General features: G+C 33.0%; 1 protein-coding gene across 3 annotated transcripts in view; it reads right to left on the bottom strand.

Annotated features, from left to right (window-relative positions):
* LOC140436551 (leucine-rich repeat transmembrane protein FLRT3-like) overlaps positions 1-19,652 on the bottom strand; it is a 38,107-nt gene extending 18,455 nt beyond the window's left edge. For 2 of the 3 annotated variants that reach the window (XM_072525458.1, XM_072525460.1), the window contains exons 1-5: positions 19,456-19,652; positions 7,340-7,745; positions 5,866-6,063; positions 4,155-4,345; positions 956-1,163 (exon numbers count right to left, since the gene is read on the bottom strand). In XM_072525458.1, the coding sequence (XP_072381559.1) occupies positions 956-1,163; positions 4,155-4,345; positions 5,866-6,063; positions 7,340-7,744 (1,002 nt within the window). In that variant the 5' untranslated portion in view covers position 7,745; positions 19,456-19,652. Of the gene's footprint in view, positions 1-955; positions 1,164-4,154; positions 4,346-5,865; positions 6,064-7,339; positions 7,746-13,406; positions 13,536-19,455 lie in introns of those variants that run through there. The other variant, XM_072525459.1, reaches the window with a different exon arrangement.
* Between the last annotated feature and the right edge of the window lie 460 nt (positions 19,653-20,112).

Raw genomic sequence — 20,112 nt, 5'->3', positions numbered from 1 at the left:
TAAAACTCGTGTTACCGGTAACATTCGATGTGCGATTTCTATAGTTCTATTGGCCATAAAGCGAAATTCGTCGTGTGTTTCTGACGGCCTTTGTAGTTTCGCATTGTGGGCCATTGTAATTTATCCACAACGCGTTCTGTGCACGTCAAAAATACCCAAAACGCGATGTGAGAAATAAACGAAATTCACAACGCGTTTTGGGTATAAATTTCGGTCGATGGCCATTCGGATAATGAGTACAACAGATACATAAAAATGTTCTTATATTGGTTATCCAATATTGAGAATACTTCTATGTCCAATATTAGGCACACTTCTAATCTGCCGGTTTGGAATTTTTCAAGATAAGCAGACAAAGATTTTATTACTAAAACTAAATAATAAAATTGTAACAATAGTTACGGTGTAGTTTTTGAAATATGAGAATTATTTTGATATGCTATGGCACGATACAGTCATTTTCGACGAAAATTGGTTTTGGTTTAACGTTGTATCTTTGGTTACAACATTATTCTATAAATAATTCAAATATTTTTTATATTTACGGTATTACTCCATTCGGAATATTTCTTATAAATGCAGTTATAGCCACTCCGATGATATTTGCAAATAGAGCATAAGAAGTTGTACAAGAACCACCTATGCAGGGGTCAATATGCGAAACATACAGTATCCGAGTAATCTGAATTCAGATCTATGTTTTCAAAGAACTTCAAATATATAGAAACATCAATTACGTCGAAATTAACTAAATGACTATACGAAGCTAATAAGAAAACAAAAATCTTGTTTAATACAATTGACTTTAATTTTTCATTGTCATAGTCTTTTGGATTCTTTGTCTATTTGTAACATTTCAAAAATAAGGCAACTAATCTTAAACGATAAGTTATAGTATGGTCAATAAAAGATTTTAAATAATCTGAAAGTAATTTTGTTATAATCAAGGACTTACCTTTTTAAGAGGTGGCCAGATAACACCGCCACTAACATTAGTCGGTTTGGCGAAAGCAAAATCATCTATGGTAGTTAAGTCAATATTATCGCAAAGTCTCAGATCTGTCAAATTTGTTAAACCAGCCAAAGCGAATCTTGCAAGGCGGTGTAGATGTTCATTTCTACACAGATGAAGTACTTGAAGAGATGGCAGATCTGGAAATCCGCTAAAATGGAAATGGTGTTTATCAATTCGTTTCTTGTACAGAAAAACGACTGGTGCGTTTATGCACCACTGGTAAATAACATTAATTTTATTTTTCAAATTTCTTTAAAAAAATTATGAAGATTAAGTGGGTTATTTTTGGGAACTACTTTCAATGAAACATTATGGACTCCCGAAATATTTCCCTCAACTGGTTTGTTTTCATTTTTGATCGGAGGGTGGGCAATATATGATTTAAATTCTAATTGCGACATTTAAGATTTGTTAAGTTTGTAATAAATTTTCCAAAATACTGTCCAAAAAATTCACAAATATTGGTCTCCACCATTTTTGAATTAAATAAATAAAGAAGCTCTTACATTTAATTTCCATTCTTCTTACTTTCTCTACGGTGGGGTTTTGGGTAATATTTCACATGAAAAAAATTTATTTGTTCAAAATAATGATACAAGGGAAACATATTACAACCTATTTAAAAACAAAATACATTAAACTATTTAGATAAAACCATTTCAGTTTGTTTGAGAAATGTGCCTGATTTAGTCACAATAAAAGCGCATTAATATACTGCTTGTATGCCTAGTTTTTATAAGGAAAGAACTCAAGGATAAAGGGGTCGCTTAGAATATAAAAACCCTTATTTTATTATTTATATCATTACTTTATATATTATTAGATTTTCTAGAGCATGAATGTAATTAGAATTTGATATAACTGAAAAAAAATTGCAGCAGTTACAATTTTTAGATAAAATCCCCTTGTCCCCTGTCCTAGTAATGGCCTTTTTTAGTATAAAAAATGACAACGAATAATATACAGGGTGTTTCAAAAAAAGGTAACCCCGTCTCTAGGGTAGGTAAAAAACTGAAAAATAATTGGGGTTTGCTTAGTAAAAAATTTTTGTAACGCCATCCGTTTAAAAAAATTTTACGCATTTTTTACGATTTTGCCGAAACTACTGGCAACATTGTAATGAAATTTTATACGAATATGTTTTGGAAGCTGATACATCCCATGAATTTGTTTTTATATCTGAATCTCATAGAGGGCACTAGTTACACGGATCGTAGTAAGTATTAGTCAATATAACTTTTTTAAGAGTATAATTATTAATCAAAATTTCAGGTAAACTTAAACATCATTCAATTTTACAGGAAAAAGGTACTCTTGGTAAAACTCGATACTGTGTACCGTTTTCGGAATATTTTGATTTGAAAATTATGAAGTAATAATTGATGCTGGTATAAAATAGTTAGTAATTAAACAAAACTCACAAGAAGAAAATTAAATTAATGACTAAGAACATAAAATAAATTCAATTACAGTAAGTGTTCAAAATGCCCTCCGTTTTCGCGAATACACAAGTCTATTCTTTTTTCTAAAGATTCCATTAACCTTCTAAACGGTAGGGGATCAGCTATGATGTCATTACATTGACGTTGAATTCTTTCTTCTAATTCTTGGCGTGAATTTACCTCTGTAGCATAGACTTTTTCCTTAATATACGACCAAACTGCGTAGTCCAAAGGGTTAAAATCGCATGACCGAGGAGGCCAATAAATCGGAGCTTATGCACCTCTACCAATCCATCAATTCGGAAAATGATTACTCAACCAATTACGACACGTTCTATCAAAGTGTCGTGGAGCTCCATCGTGCATAAAAAATAAAGATCTTCGCTCGTTTAGCGTTAAATCTTCTAATATCTCGAATAAGGAATTGTTTAAAAAATCAAGATACATATCACCATTTAAATTTCCAGGTAGAATATGATAACCTATTAATTTGTTACCTAAAGTTGCTGCCCAAACATTAACTTTAAATGAGTGTTGGTAATGTGATACCCTTTTGACTCGTGGATTCTCATCACACCAGTAGTGTGCATTATGGGAGTTAAACATACCTTGTCGCGTAAAGGTGGCCTCGTCCGTAAAAGGAATGCATTTTAAAAAATTTCTATTGTGGGCTGTCCTTTGTTGCAATGTTTCACAAAAATCCACTCTAACCGGTAGATCATCTGGCAAGAGCTCTTGGACTTGTCTGTAATGATAAGGATGTAATTGCTGTTCTTTCAGTATCCGCCAAGTACTTGAAGAAGAAGTATTTGTTTGTCTTGCTATGTTCCTTACGCTAACTGTTGGATCTTGATCAAGTAAATTTAAAATATTATTTTCTTTATTAATTGTTCTTGTTGTTCTTGGTCTACCAGAATTTATTTTATTTGGTCTCATATTCCCAGTTTCTCGACAACGTCGTTCAACGGCTCTAAATGTTTTTTTACTTGGTAAGTTTCTTCTAGGAAACTTTTCTGCATAACGTGTCACAGCTGCACTAGAACATCCTAAACATTCGCCTAAGGTTAATAACATGTCAGTGTATTCAACATTTGAGTACATTTTGATTTGATTTTACAAATAACAAGGTTTCAAAACTCTAATTATTGTTGATTTATCGTCATAACAATAATAAATGTCAGATTTCCATGGAACACTTGGAGAAAATAGAGGTATACCTATGAGAACTTTATCATTACTACCACCATCAATTATTACTTCATAATTTTCAAATCAAAATATTCCGAAAACGGTACACAGTATCGAGTTTTACCAAGAGTACCTTTTTCGTGTAAAATTGAATGATGTTTAAGTTTACTTGAAATTTTGATTAATAATTATACTCTTAAAAAAGTTATATTGACTAATACTTAGTACGATCCGTGTAACTAGCGCCCTCTATGAGAATTAGATATAAAAACAAATTCATGGGATGTATCAGCTTCCAAAACATATTCGTATAAAATTTCATTACAATGTTGCCAGTAGTTTCGGCAAAATCGTAAAAAATGCGTAAATTTTTTTTTCTTCAACGCCCTGTATCTTGAAAACGGATGGCGATACAAAAATTTTTTACTAAGCAAACCCCAATTATTTTTCAGTTTTTTACCTACCCTGGAGACGGGATTACCTTTTTTTGAAACACCCTGTACTCTTACTTTTTCTCTGTTAAGTTGACAAATCCAGTGTTATTTAGGTACAAATTTTCTAGACTTCTAGCTTGATACAAAGTTTCCGGTATTTTTTCAATGCCGTGGTTTCCTGATAAATCCAAAATCCTTAGATACTTTGGTGTATGCAACATGTTGTCAGGCAAGGTTGTGATTTCAGTGTTTTGAAGATACAATTCCTGAAAATTACATAATAATTATCACTTAAACATCCAATAATTTACTCATAGCCCATAGTTTTGCCCAGAGTTATTTCAAAATGACTGAGTTTTCATTCAAGTTAGGCGTGAGTATCGAAATATATTTTGCGTCGATCAAGCGTAAGCTGCGTTGACAAGGAAAAGAAAATACAAGCGGCACATAACAGCAGCCTAAGAGAAGCAATCAAGGTACCGAGATACGTTGCAGAAAGATTCCTCTTTAGAGAATTACAACAAATTAGAGTGACTAATATAATGAAGGAAAAAGCAAGAACAAAGTTCGCGCAGGTAGAGAACCATCCTAGTCACATATTGCGAGAGATCATGAGGTACGATGCTTTCCACAGATGGAAGCACAAGAGACCCAAACAACAAATAGTAGAATAAAACCAAATGGACTATAGAGAAAATCAGTAAATATACCAGAGAGAAAACAAAACACCAGAGAGAAAACACTACACAACAAAAACAACGCACCAAGAAGATAGTTCGTAGCTCAAAAACTCGTGGAGAATCGCAACGTACAGCGTGGACCCAGTTAATTTTAAGTAGATAATTATTATACTAATATGCACTAATTCTGATATTATGTTTCAGGCATCCTACAAAAAAAATCCAAAAAACACACAAAAAACGGCTTCGGCCACCAAAAAAAAAATCAAAAAACTACTAATAAAAACCGGCTTAAAAAAAATAATAACAAAAACCGTTAAAAACCGGGCACGTAGGGCCCAACCCCTTGAGCACCAAGTCGCCGAACTGAGCCTAGCTCAGAGCGGAGACTTGAGGCCCAAGTAATTAGTTCGCGGATAAGCCACAGTAAGATAACAGGATTATAGAGACAATGCGCTGTCCTGAGTTTTGAATTCGGTTAGGAAACCATGTTGGAGTTCTATTACCCAGGACTCTCACATGTAGAGCATTTGGCTGATAGTTGTGCCCCTATCGCGCATCAGAGTGCTATAGGGGGGAAAGGGATGGTCTGGAGCATTGGAGCGTGGTGGAGTGACTCCTGTTTTTACTCGAGTTAATACACCTCGTTCCAATGAATTGTTACACCCGAACGTAATTCTTAGGGGTGAACATGTCTCACAGGCTGGGTTTAATTAAATTGCTTGCTTGCTTGCTGCGTTGACAAGGGTAGTGAATCACGAGCAAGAGCCACATTCGTGGTACACGAATCTTAATAATTTCACGACCTTGGTCATTTCTTGTTCGTATAGAACCAATGTAGAACCAGCTTAAAAATTAAATTTTCTGTAACTTTTTACCAAATGAGATCTCTCCTAGTAGTGATACTTTAAATACTTTACCATAGATCTGAAGATGGCTTTGTTAGACCAAAGTTTTGAGCTAGGAATTAAAAGCTACACACTTTAAAAATACTTTTCTTTTTCCATTCTTTGATTTGTCATAAGTGTGTACAAAAAACATATCAGTCTTTTTATTAATTGTATTTAAATTGAAAACAAACAAGAAAAATAAATAATTATGCTTACCTTTAAATATAATAAATTGTTGATTGCTAGAAGAGTATGGTGATCGATTACTTCAAACGGATTATAGCTTAAATCCAAAATTTGAATATCCGTTGTATGTTCAAAAGTATCTTGGTTGAGTGTATGGATTTTGTTGTGGTCCAGTCTTAATTCCTTAAGACTTTTTAAGGGCATTAATCTCTCTGGTAAATATAAACCCTACAGCAGGTAAAGTTCTTATAATTAGGATATTCAAAATATTAGGGTCAATTTATAAATTTTATACAAGGTCATTTATACCATCGATGGTAACGTGGATTGAGTGGAGGTTGGCGTGAAATTGAAATTGAAAAAAAGCCAAATTGAATTATCATAAAGAAAATACCGTCAAAATAAATCGTACCATCAGAAATGTTCGCGCCAACCCCCGCGCCAATCTCACGCTGCTACCGACTACTCATTGTCGAGTGACTACCAGACCAGTCTTACCCATAGTCTTACCATGCGTAGCTGTTTTTATACTCTTAGTATGAGCGGGAACGGTCTGAGCGGGACGGGTTCGGGCGGGGTGTCGCTTAAGCAGAGGTTGCCATGTTGTCGGCAGTCGTTTAGCGTCATCGCGCGTCTTTAAACTGTTGGGCCGTTTTCCAATTTCGATGGCTTCACAAATGATTCTTGATTTTAAGCAGCTGATAGGGGCGATGGTTTTTGCTTTTTCGAAATCTATTTTGTAGCCTGTATCAATATGATGTTGAGCTAAGGCTGAAGTAGTATCGGAATGTTTTCCACATATAGAACGTTCGTAGATACGGTTATGGGTTCGTCGGTTTGTCTGTCCTATGTATGTACGTGGACAACTGGAACAAGGTATCTTGTAGACACCAAAGTCTTCATTGGTGATTTAGTTTTTTACGGATCTGACAAGATTGGACAACTTGGAGTGAGTAGTGAAGATGGTTTTGATGTTTAGAGGGTTATGAGTTCTACTAATCTTGTCAGTGATACCTTTAATAAAAGGTAGAAGGATTTTGGGGTGATCAGGCGGCAAGGCGTTTGTATTTGTTTTATTAAATTGATTTCGGATAATCTGTGATTGTTGTCGCTAAGTCTTATGGAACGGGAAACAAGAGTGTTGATAACCGAATTGAGTTGGGCGGGGTGATGATGTGACTGGGCATTGAGATAACGGTTTGTATGGGTGAGTGTCCGGTGCACGGAATAGTAAAAACTGTGGGGTGGGTGTTTATGAATAGGAACATCAAGGACAAGAGAACTAATAAATTGTTCTATTTGACATCACGTTTAAGACACTTAAAAACAAAACAGATTATATATATATATATATATATATATATATATATATATATATATATATATATATATATATATATATAGGTATACCAATTTAGGACACCCTGTACTACATATTTATAGTCATTAGTAATCGTATGATACTCATAAACTATTCCTAGATGGATAAGTTATAAAACCTTACCTTAAAGGTATCGGGATGGATTATTTCCAAGTCGTTATAACTAAGAATGAGCACCTGCATGTTTTGTAAGTTCTTGAAAATACTATCGGAAATATTAAATATACTATTGTACGCCAAATTCAAATAAACTAACTGAGAACTTGGGAAAACGTAAGTGAAGTTAATAAATTTCTCGTTGTTTATCACAACACGATTATATGGTATCGAGTCATTGGTTCCATTTTTGATCCAGAAGTAATGTTGAAGGATTTGGTTCGTATTTGGCTTCGTGCAGGTTACATTAGCTTCAGTGTTGTTGGAATTAAAACTACAGCCACATGCTTTGCATAATGGAAAATCGTCAGAATCAGCTTGTGTATAAATTAATAGAATGGTAAACACTGCAAAAATTCCGAGGTTTTTCATTCTGTAAACGTAAACATTATATATATATTAATTAAATTACACTAAAATTTAATAAAATAAAATTTATTTATATTATATTATTATTTCATGGTTTCATCATAAAACATTAAAAGGTATTAATTTTTACATTTCATGGAAGATATAGAGAAGATATTGAGCAAGTGGACAAAATGAAATACTTAGGAGCCTGGATTACAAAAGATCTGAATCCGAAATCAGAAATTCGCTCAAGAATAGAGTAATCAAGAGCAGCTTTTTTGAAGATGAGGAAATTTCTGAGTAACCAAAGACTCAATTTGCAAATCCGATATCGGATGGTAAAATGTTATATCCACCCTATTCTTCTTTATGATGTCGAAGCCTAGACTGTTAATGTTGACTTAATGAGAAAACTGAAAGCTTTTGAGATGTGGCTTTTTAGGAGAATTTTGAAGATACCATGGACCGATCATATTACGAACGAAATGATGTTGCACAGAATGGGAAGAGACAGAGAACTTTTGACCACCATTAAAAGGCGAAAGACAGCATATTTGGGGCACATGCTTAGAAATGATAAGTACGAGTTGTTGCAGCTGATTATGAAGGGTAAGATCGTTTGGGTTACAACCTACCAGGAAAACATACTTTTTAACACTAAAATCAATGATATTAAGTTACAAAAATTATCATGTGTGTGTAAATGTTTATTATGTATCCTAATACATAGTTAAATATGACATATATTATTCAAATTGAAATTCTAAATACAGTGTGGCGCACCGAAAACGAAACAGAGGCATTTACTGGCAGATGATTCCTTTTTTGAAAAAACGCTCGGACCCGTCGATTTTGTTTTCGAGGGGGACATAAAATTGGCATAAAATCACTTTAACATTTGCAGCCCCTTAAGCGGGGGTGGCATCATCCCTAAAATCTTAAATGAAAAGGGGGGTCGAATGATCCATTATTTGAAAGGTCTTTCAACTCCCTTTATAATGATGTAAAATTCATGTATTCAATTCAGTAGTTTTGGAGATTTATTGATTTAAAGTTTAAAGTAGACTTTAATAGGTACATCAAATTAGTTTGTACTTCTTTCAGAAGAAATTTGAGTAAAAGCATTTTCTTGATAAGTAAATGCTTTTATTTACTACGCCCATGGTTTATTAATAATAAAAATAGCAATTGCAGTGTCCTTTGTGACAAAAAAAGTTGTTTCTTGAAGAAGTAGAGAATGCCACGTACTTATTTTAAATAGGAAATAGTACATTAGTTTGCGATTGATTTGACCAATCTTTGTTGTTCAAATATCATTTATTGCTTTATACATAAATTAACCATGGTATATTCCACGGCAGAAAGGGTTGAAATTATTAAAATATTTTTCGGAAATAATCGACATGAGAACAATAATGTGCACCGAAAATATGTTCTAGAACTTGTAGCTAAATTTCGGGAAACTGGATCAGTCGCCAATAAAAAACGTAATATTGAAAATCCTAGAAGGAACGAAGCAACAGAAGTGGGGGTTTTAGGGCAAGTTATTGTAGATCCTACATTAAGTACACGCAAATTGCAAACTTCGTGTGGTGTTAGTCGACGTACTATCCAACGGATTCTAAAGGCCCATAATTTTCATCCGTATAAAATTCACCTTGTACAAGAACTTAATGAAGACGATTTTGATAAGCGATTAGAATTTTGTGAAGTTATGAGTGAACGAATTACAAACGATGAACAATTTTTATTTAACATTTGCTTTTCCGACGAATGTTCCTTTTTTTAAATGGCGAAGTAAATCGTCATAATTGTCGATATTGGTCTTACTCTAATCCCAGAATTTACCATGAGGTACACACACAGCAGCCACAAAAATTAAATGTTTGGGCTGGCATTTTTGGCGATCATTTGGTTGGTCCTTTTTTCTTACCTGGAAATTTGACTGGTGAAATGTATTTGGAATTACTGCAAAATGCCATAGATCCTGCGCTAACAGATATAATTGAAAATCAGAATGATGGTCGATACGTTGAGAATATGTTGATGTTCCAACAGGATGGTGCCCCACCACATTACGCATTAAGAGTTCGGCATTATTTAGATCAGACCTTTCCAGGTCAATGGATTGGTAGAAGAGGTGCCGTTGAATGGCCCCCAAGATCGCCAGATTTATCACCTTTGGATTTCTTTTTGTGGGGTTACTTAAAAAGCAAAATCTATGCTACTCAGCCAACATCCTTAGAAGATTTACGACAAAGAATTGTGAATGAGTGCCATCAAATTACTCCTCAAATATTGCAAAATGTCCGGCAACGTTTTCAGCAAAATCTTTATTATTGCATGGAAAGTAATGGTGGTCATTTTCAACATTTACTCGGCTGACAGGTCAGTTCATTCTTTATTTTTTAACAACTTTGCTGCTATGTATTGATCTCCTCTTATGATGATGTATTTAAACTTTAAATCAATAAATCTCCAAAACTACTGAATTGAAGTACATGAATTTTACATCATTGTAAAGGGAGTTGAAAGACTTTTTAAATGATGGATCATTCGACCCCCCTTTCCATTTAAGATTTTAGGGATGGTGCCACCCCCGCTTAGGGGGCTGCAAATGTTAATGTGATTTTATGCCAATTTTGTTTCCCCCTCGATAACAAAATCGACGGGTCCAAGGGTTTTTTTTTAAAAGGAATCATCTGCCAGTAAATGCATGTTTCGTTTTCGGTGCGCCACCCTGTATATTAAGTGGTACAATATTGGCAACTCTCCCCTACATCTTCATCTTCCGAAGCATGTACATCTTCAATGTTAGATGGTCTAGCAAACGTTTTTGCAGATTTTTCTTTTGGGTCTGTTTGCTGGAAATACACTTTGTACATATGGATAAACAATATAATTTATTTCATTTTGTTTAAACCTGTATTGTCACATGCGCAAAAGTAGCAATCCCGAATGTGATTTTTATGTCTCATTGATTCGTTGAATACGTCTCTATCTAAATTATTCCATTTAATTAAATCAATTTAACATGCGTTATAAATAGTTGTAGGTACCCATGATTTGTCCAAATTTTTTATAGGGGTTTTGTAACATTCTAAATATTTCTCTTTCATAGAATCACTAATAGATCTACGATTAGCTTCTGTCCCAAATGATCCAAATTTATGTTACGGAACTTATCTTTTTTATTTTTAAAAGAATTCTTGAACACATGACTATTATTAGGAGAGCGGTTTACCCCTCAAAAGACGCTTAGAAACAGAATATACCGACTAAAATTCTTTTTGCATTTCGAATGCACCAAATGTTTTTTATTCGATTCTATATATTTTTCCAAGATGAAATGTATTTTTTTTAATTTTTACAAGTGGGCCGGCAATTGTTATTAACAAATAACTAATACAAAAAAGCAATTTCACCGAATTGCTTCGGAATCAATTTTTTTAGGTGTATCTCATCAAAATAATATCTCTTTTTCTTTCTTGATAATTTTTCGAAAAATGCTTCCTTTTCGAGTTATTTGCATTTTTTTGTTGAAAAAATGCCTTAATTAGTGATTTTTTTTATTTTTTTTTTCTAAAAAACTACTAAATGAATTGCAATTCTACAAATAGCTTTATAATCTTTAAACCGTCGAGTACAAGTTAGAATATTTTGACAAGGATAATTTTTTTCTCTCTTGCTAAAAACGTGGACCCAAATATTTCGATTATGCCTTTCGAGCAGTTTACCGCTAAGTGTGTACAGCGGTTGCGGCGATACAGGCGTGCGGCACGTAGAAATATTTGTTTAAATTTAAAAAATTAATTCAATACAAATATTAAGTACAATTTATTAAAAAAAAAGATATTTCTAATTATTTTTATATAGACATATTATAATTAAAACAATTAAAATTAATTTTTTACAATACTATAATAATGTAATTTTTCTTTTAATATACTATATTATTGAATGTTTTATTACAGTGAAATACATTAAGCAATATATAATTAATTTTCATTGAAAAATATAATAAAATTAAAATTTAATATTAATTATACATCGTTTTCATTGTCAATAATTTGAAAATTTTAGTCAACAGCAACAGGATTTCCATCTAATAAGCTGATTTCATTGTCTTCAATAGAGTCGTCTTTAACATTTTTACAATTCTCTGGTGTACATGCACATACTGCGCAACATTCTAAATTATAGGAAATACAATTACAATTTTTCGTAGAACATTTTCCGGTACATGAGCAGAAATACTTTTGTAACATATCTAAACTAGTTTCGCCTTCAAAATAATTAAAATCGAAACAATTATTTTCCATTGTCCAACCATGGGTTAATGGATCAAGAGATGAAATAATATTGTTTTTTGCTTAAATCCATTCATTTATTTGCCACTTTGCTCTTAAGTAATGTTGTAATAATGCTGGTTTCGAAGGTGGTAATTTTTCATTAGATGCATTTTTTTTAGCGCCTACAGCACCTCAACCGCTGTACAAGCTTAGCGGGATACTCTCGAAAGGCATATTCAAAATATTTGGGTCCACGTTTTTAGCGAGATAGAAACCATTTATCCTTGTCAAAATATTCTAACTTATACTCGACGGTTTAAAGATTATAAAGCTATCTGTAAAATTGCAATTCATTTAGTACTTAGTTTTTTAGAAAAGAAATCCCAAAAATCACTAATTACGGCATTTTTTCAACAAAAAAATGCAAATAACTTGAAAAAGAAGCATTTTTCGAAAAATTATCAAGAGAGAAAAAGTGTTTATTTTGATGAGATACATCTAAAAAAATTAATTCCGAAACAATTCGGTGAAATTGCTTTTTTGTATAAGTTATTTGTTAATAACAATTGCCGGCCCACTTGTAAAAATTAAAAAAAAAACTACATTTCATCTTGGAAAAATATATAGAATCGAATAAAAAAGGTTTGGTGCATTAGAAATGCAAAAAGAATTTTAGTCGGTTGATGCTCTGCTTATAAGGGTAAACCGCTCGCCTATATGTGTAAAGTTGATAAACGGGATGAATAAAAATATTAATAAAATGATCTATTGACTTTTACTATTTATTTATTGACTATTTATTTTACAAATTTTGTTGAAACCAAATATAACGATTTTCAAAATATGAAACCTATATATCATAAGTAAATTAGAAACTTGCTTCAAATTTAAAAAAAAACATTAAAATGTTATTACTTTAAATAAGTTTAAACTATTTTTTTGTATACGCCTGTAAATTAAATAAAAGTTATATTAATTATTGTATAAGCATTACGGCTTTATTATAAAACGTATTTTACATAAGACGTATCTGATTGTCAAAAATGTTGAACTAGATTTGAATCTGCTCAAATTGAGCTCAATTTAAGGTGAAAACAGCAAACATATTAAAATAAGAAAAAATAATGTGAATACTGATTTTATTTTATTGTCAATAACGGCAAAGAAAGTACTTTACGAAGTTTCTGGGAGACAAATTACATAACGATGCTACATAACCTCAACGGCAAAAAGCCGCTATTTTTTCACGTTTAGGCTAGGATATCTCAGAAACAATAGCCAATTTGGCAATTTGAAGCTCAGATTCGGACTCAGTGGCAAAAAACATCTGAAAAGAATATTCTGTCCAAATTTTGTCGGCTTGTGTCAAATTAAAATTCAATAAATATTACCTTTTGTTTGCAAAAACTTGAGCCACAAATCACACATGGTTACTGAATCGGTTTTAAAATACTCGCTACATATCACTAGACGCTTAAAAATAATTAAAAATACTTTAGTTGTATCTATACTATTTTATATTTCAAGGTTAATGTACCCCACAAATGTATGTATAGATATATGAAAGATATCACACATGCATATATTCATAGATACAAACAAACAAAAAAGATTCAACCAAATTATTTTGGTTTAATGCAGGTGTACAAAGTTGTAGTAAAAGCCTGATTTTTTTTTTAATTGATGGCATTATGGCTAATGTAATGTCTAATAAAGGTGGAGGTGTAATAGCTCAAAATGGTGATAAAATAGTCAATTTATTTGCCACTTATTTTTCAGGTAGGTACATATAATGATAGTGAGTATAATTTATCTAATTTTGAATTGGGCTTCTTCTTCTTCTTCCTTTGCCCTATCCGTTTCGGACGTTGGCTATTAACAAGGCTATTTTGACTTTGTTTACGGCACCTCTGAAGAGTTCGGTCGGTGTTAGTCCGAACCATTGTCGCAGGTTATGCATCCATGAGTGTCGTCTTCTTCCCGGTCCCCTCCTACTGTCGATTCTTCCTTGGACTATTAACTGTAGCAGCCGGTACTTAGTATGCCTCATGACATGTCCGAAGTACTCAAGCTTCCGTTTCTTTACGGTGAAGATTATTTCTTTGCTTTTGCCTATTCTCTGCATTACTTCCACGTTAGTGATGTGGTCTGTCCAGGATATCCGAAGAATACGGCGATATATCCACAGCTCAAAGGATTCTAGTTTCTTCAGGGTGGCTTCCGTTGTGGTCCATGCCTCTGCTCCATAGAACAAGACCGGGAAGACATAACACTTGACCAGTCTTAATTTTAGTTCCATTGAGATTTTGTTTTTGTGAACCACTTTTTCATATTGTTGAACGCGTTTCGCGCTTTTTCAATTCGTGATCTTATTTCTGTTGACTGGTCCCATTTTGTGTTGACTGAGGTTCCAAGGTATGTGTATATCTCCACTTGTTCTATTTTTCGGTTGTTGTGTATGCTTTGCATGAGTCTTTGAAGCTCGTTGCAGTCATTTGCGATAATAACTGTGTCGTCAGCATATCTAATATTATTGATTACCTCTCCGTTTACTTTGATACCCTCCGAAACTTCTCCCAGTGCTTCTCTGAAGATTTGTTCAGAGTATATATTGAACAGGAGCGGCGAGAGGACGCATCCCTGTCGTACACCCTTTTTAATATCTATCTTCCCACTGTGTAAGTTGCTCATCTTTATCTCAGCACTTTGGTTCCAATAGAGACTGGTTATTATGCGCAGATCCTTGCCATCAATATGCATCTTCCTGAGCATTTCCATGAGTTTATCATGTTTGACCTTATCAAACGCCTTGGAGAAGTCGATGAAGCACAAGTGAATTGGACTATAGTGTAGATTTCCGGATTCTGAAATTTAGTCTGACTGAGGTTTTCGAGGGGATTATTAGTTTAAAATCTACATATTCTTCAGGGCCTGATGGTATACCTGCAGCACTTATTAAGAACTGTATTCTTTCCCTTTGTAAACCTTTACAACAAATTTTCAATTTATCATTGTCATCATCACTATTTCCACAATATTGGAAAAATACTTTTCTTACACCTATCCATAAATTTGGCAATCGTGAGTGTGTTAACAATTATAGAGGTATAACTATTCAATCAGAAATCCCGAAACTTGTTGATAAATTGGTATCGATAAATCTCATCTGAGCTTGCAGAAACATAATTATTGATGAATAACATGAATTTTCTAACGGGAAGTCAACAGTAAAAAGCCTTGTCCATTACCAACAATACTTGTTGGGTGCTTTTGAGAACAAAATTCAGGTCGACAGCATATACACTGATTTCTCAAAGGCATTTGACCAGGTTAATCATAACCTTTTTGTCCACAAACTTCATGCAGCTGGCTTTGGTGACCCCATTGTTAATTGGAGTAAAAGTTTTCTGTTGTGACGTACACAGTAAATTCGTATTCACAATTATATTTCAAAAGAATTCCATTGTTGGTCTGGTGTCCCACAAGGGTCTCATTGTGGTCTCTTGTTTTTTAACTAGTTCATTCTCCATATTGGTAAGGCTATCAAAACTCACACTTTCTGCTATTTTCTGATGATCTTAAGTTATTTCGTTGAACACATGATAAATCGGATACAGATTTCTTGCAAGATAACGTAAATAATATATGTTTAAGGTTGAAACAAAATGGTTTAAGCTTAAATCCAACTAAATGTTCTTGTATTTCATTTGGTCATATAAAAAATCTAATCTACCTATCTATACAGCCCTTGCTGTCCAATTTTGGACATAGGCCTCCTCTGCCTTCTTTCACGTTTCTCTATTAGTAGGTAGTTTGTATCCACTTTAGGCCTGCGTATTTCTTCAAGTCATCTAATCATCGCATTTGTGGCCTTCCTTTTTTTCGTTTGTAACTATATGGTCTCCAGTGTATAATCACTTTATTCCATCTGTCGGCTTTCTGTCTTATCGTATGTCCAGCGAACTTCCACTTAAGTTTTGCTATCTGCGTTAATACATCGGTCACTTTTGTTTTGTTGCGGGTACAAGTATTTCTTTTCTTGTCTGATAGCCTGATGTTCAGCATTTACCTTTCTATGGCTCTTTGGGTCTTTGCTATTTTTTCCATGTTTTCCTTTGTAGATGTCCAAGTTTGAGAACCGTAGGTGAGAACAGGAAGTATACATTGGTTGAAGACTGTTGTTTTTAAATATTGGGGGTAGCTAGTAAGCCAACCGTATCCTTCTCTTTATTTCTCCGGTCTGATTTTCTTTATTTAATTTAATTAGTTGTCCCAAATATACATATTCTTTTACTTGTTCTATAGTTGTTTGTGCAATTGTAATTATTAATTCTTCTGGTTGGTTGATCATAATTTTCGTTTTATTATAATTCATCTGTAGACCTATTTTTGTTGATTCGCTATTTAATTCATCCATCATATTTTGCAATTCTTCCCTTTTATCTGTTATTAATACAATGTCGTCTGCATATCTCAAGTGATTCAAGTATTGGCCATTTATGTTAATACCCCGTATTTCCCATTGTAATTTCCTCATAACTTCTTCCAAAGCTTGATTGAATAAATTGGGTGATATAGTGTCACCCTGTCTGACTTCTCGCCGTATCTTAATGGGCTCCGTTTGTTCAACTATTTTGATGGATGTTGTTGCTTGATCAGATATATTATAAATCAAGTCCGTATATCTATAGTCTACTCTCCCATTTTGTAAAGACTTCTTTACAGCCCAATGTTCCACTTTATCGAATGCTTTTTCAAAGTCTACAAATGCCATATACCATTGAGATTTGATATTCGTTGGCCTTTTCAATTAATATTTTTATCGTAAGCAGATGGTTGCTTGTACTGAATCCTTTTCTAAAACCGGCTTGCTCTCTTGACTGGTAATTATCTAACTTAGGTTAATCTGTGTGTTAGTAGTTTATTAACAGTTTGTACATTATATTCAGTAGCGTTATGGGCCTATAGTTTTTCAGATCTTTTCTATCGCCTTTCTTAAACAGTAATAGTGTTATTGCCTCGTTCCATTCCATGGGTATTTGTTTTGTGTTCAATATTTTATTCATTAGTACATAAAGAACTTCCACTGTAGTTTTCCCCCCATTTTTTAGCATTTTCAGTTATTCCACCTTTCCCAGGAGATTTGTTATTCTTCATTTCTTTGAGTGCCTTTTTTATTCTATTTTTATTGATAATTTATAAGATTTGACATTTTATAACTGATTACGGATTTCTTGGGTTGGTTTTTGTTCTGTTTTATAGAGATTTGTATAATAATCTAATAGCTAATAGATATGTTCTTAATGACGTATTCTTGGATCCAGTAAAGTATAAATTTTAAGTTTTAAGGTTATACGCATTTTAGATTTTATATTAAAAGGGCAAATTAAAGTAAAATGGAGATCAAGAAAAACAAAAAGCTTCACACTATAGTATGTAAAGTACAGAGCAGTTAACAAGTATAGTTAATGTACAGTATTAAATAAGGTACATACCATAAATCTTGGTACTGAATAAAGCATATTAAAAGCAAAGGTCAGATCAAGATTAGTGACGACGATGAAATAATAATTCCTAATCAATTTATCTTTAATCGGTTACATTCAACTCAGATTAGAAGAGACAGGAGTTGTACAATATTTATTTTTATCTTTATCATGAAATTATATGAGTAATGTTCTTAGAAAGTATTTTTTTTTTTCGACTCTTATCACCTTCTCACTGGATTCAAGGAAACGTTAGGGATTGGAAAAAAAGAAGCAAAAATGACTGTATACTATCACAAATAATATAACTATAGTATAGTACTATGTAGCAACTATTAATACTATATATTTATAATAACCAAATAAAATTATATATTACTTATCATATGGTCTTGGAATCTTGGAAGTCTTACAGGTAAGAATAAGTAGTAGGTTGATATGCTTAAAAGAACAAGAGTACAAATTACTTGTAATTAATGCATTCAAGAGACTATACTTAATTAAATTAATTTCTAGCCAATGAGAAACGACACTAAATACAGATTACTAAAAATAATCCTTCAAGGCACAGTATTCGGAAAGCGAGGAATTGGGAGAAGAAGAATATCACGGTTAAAAAAAACCTGAGGAAATGGTTCTCCACAGCAACAACTAATCTATTTGAATCATCAATTAATAAAATAATTACAGCCAGAATGATCGCCAATATTCGAAACGAATAGGCACCAAAAGAAGAAGAACCAATGACAAGCTGCCACGCCAAGACACACAATCCGATAGGTATGTCGTCGAGCTTATCTTGGAAATGAACGTAGTATAGGTAAAAAGGACAAAGCGTAAAAGAACTATGTGAAGGGTACAGATTGTGGTATGTAGGGAAAGTAACACTAGGAAGGAGTCAGTATAATTGCTGATAGTAAAATAAAAGATAACGTGGTGAAAGTTGTAAGAACGAATGATAGAATAATGTCAGTAAAATTTGCACTTAACAAAGAAGTATTGAATGTTGTGTGTGATACTCCTCACACAGGGCTGGGTGAGAATGAAAGAAAAGCTTTCTATAATCAATCAATACGCCTTTTTCTAACATCTGGTAATTACCGAATACTTTAATGTTAATGTAAGTGCCATAATGTAAGTGTTGTTCTATTCGGGCAACACTTCACAAGCTTCGTCCATTTTACGGTCACCATAATCGTTCTACCGAGAGAACTATTCCCAATAAACGACCATATTTAGACAATGACATTTGTGCACTGTTGGAAACTGCAGCGATGAAGCTCATTGTTGAACGAGTGGGTATATCAACAAAGAGAATTGTCAAATTTAAGACGATATCAATCCAGATGAGATCCAAAAGCATCCAATGAATTCCAAAAAAGTCATATTTGGTGACGATTTTAGGCTGGCGGTGTCATCAGTGCATATTTCTTTAAGAACATCGTTGGCCAGGTCATCATCGACAATGGCGAACGCTGTAGGTCGATGATTACCAACTTCAATTGGCCTGCTCTGGATAATACGGACATCAAGAGAGAGCTCATACCACATTGGACATTTTGCACTAGCCATGGTAATCTCACGTGGAGGTGATGTGAACTGACCTCCAAGATCGAGCAATTTGATCCTGTTAGACACATTATTGTGTGTTTCACAGCAACCCTCAAAGCCAACATATCCCATGCTATCGGTCAAATTTAGCCTGATTTATGCACCAGAGTTGCGCCAACCAGCAAATCCTCGGCGGATATTTAAACGATGTTATATTCCATACATAATGGCATCAAGAGCGCTTTCAAACTAAAAAAAATTTGATATCTCACACACACTTCGTTTTATTTAAACTTAAAGATAGAATGCGCTTAAATAAAGACCCATTATTAAGGTCTCGATAGGTCAAAATGAAAATAGAACGTAATAAATGGAACTACAAAACAAATATACTTATACTTACTTCACTATATCAATTAATTAAAAACTGAGTTAGTTCACTGTAATCCTTTTTTGTTTATAAAAATACTACATCAATAAAAACTGGTACACTACTAACATTGATTACTCTTTTTGTTATAATTACAAAAATCTATATTGGATCCGTTTTTCTGTAGCAAAAATTTATCTTATCTGTTTTAATGTTGGGTAAATATGTGTTATTCAGACCTGTATCAAGAGATAAAACTATCTATTGCAGGTAAAAACAAACAAACGAGATAAGATGAGTATATTCGTCTAAGCATTACAATCAGTAATGATTCAATTTCTATTAAACCGATGAAATAAACGCAGAAACGATTCGGAAACTGTTTTCTTGTGATATGTTTAAGCATTGTTTAAAATTAATTTATGATTTTTTTATAACGATTTCCGAATTCGAAATCTAAACGTTAAAAAATATAAAATGTTATTCTCATTAAAATCAATTGTGGTTTAATTATACAAAAAACAATACTTATAGTAAATTCACACAACCAAACTTATATGGAATCACCCAGTATTTCTTACTAATAATAAGAAATGTATGACGACTTTTTTTGCAGATACGAGATAAAGGTTTATGTTGGAAATACGATTCATAATTGATAAAATTTGATCAAGTACATATTGAAAAATT

This window comes from Diabrotica undecimpunctata, chromosome 3 (assembly GCF_040954645.1).
Source record: "Diabrotica undecimpunctata isolate CICGRU chromosome 3, icDiaUnde3, whole genome shotgun sequence".
Lineage (NCBI taxonomy): Eukaryota > Metazoa > Arthropoda > Insecta > Coleoptera > Chrysomelidae > Diabrotica > Diabrotica undecimpunctata.
Note: the sequence above shows the minus strand (reverse complement) of the source record. Positions and strands in the feature narration are given on the sequence as shown.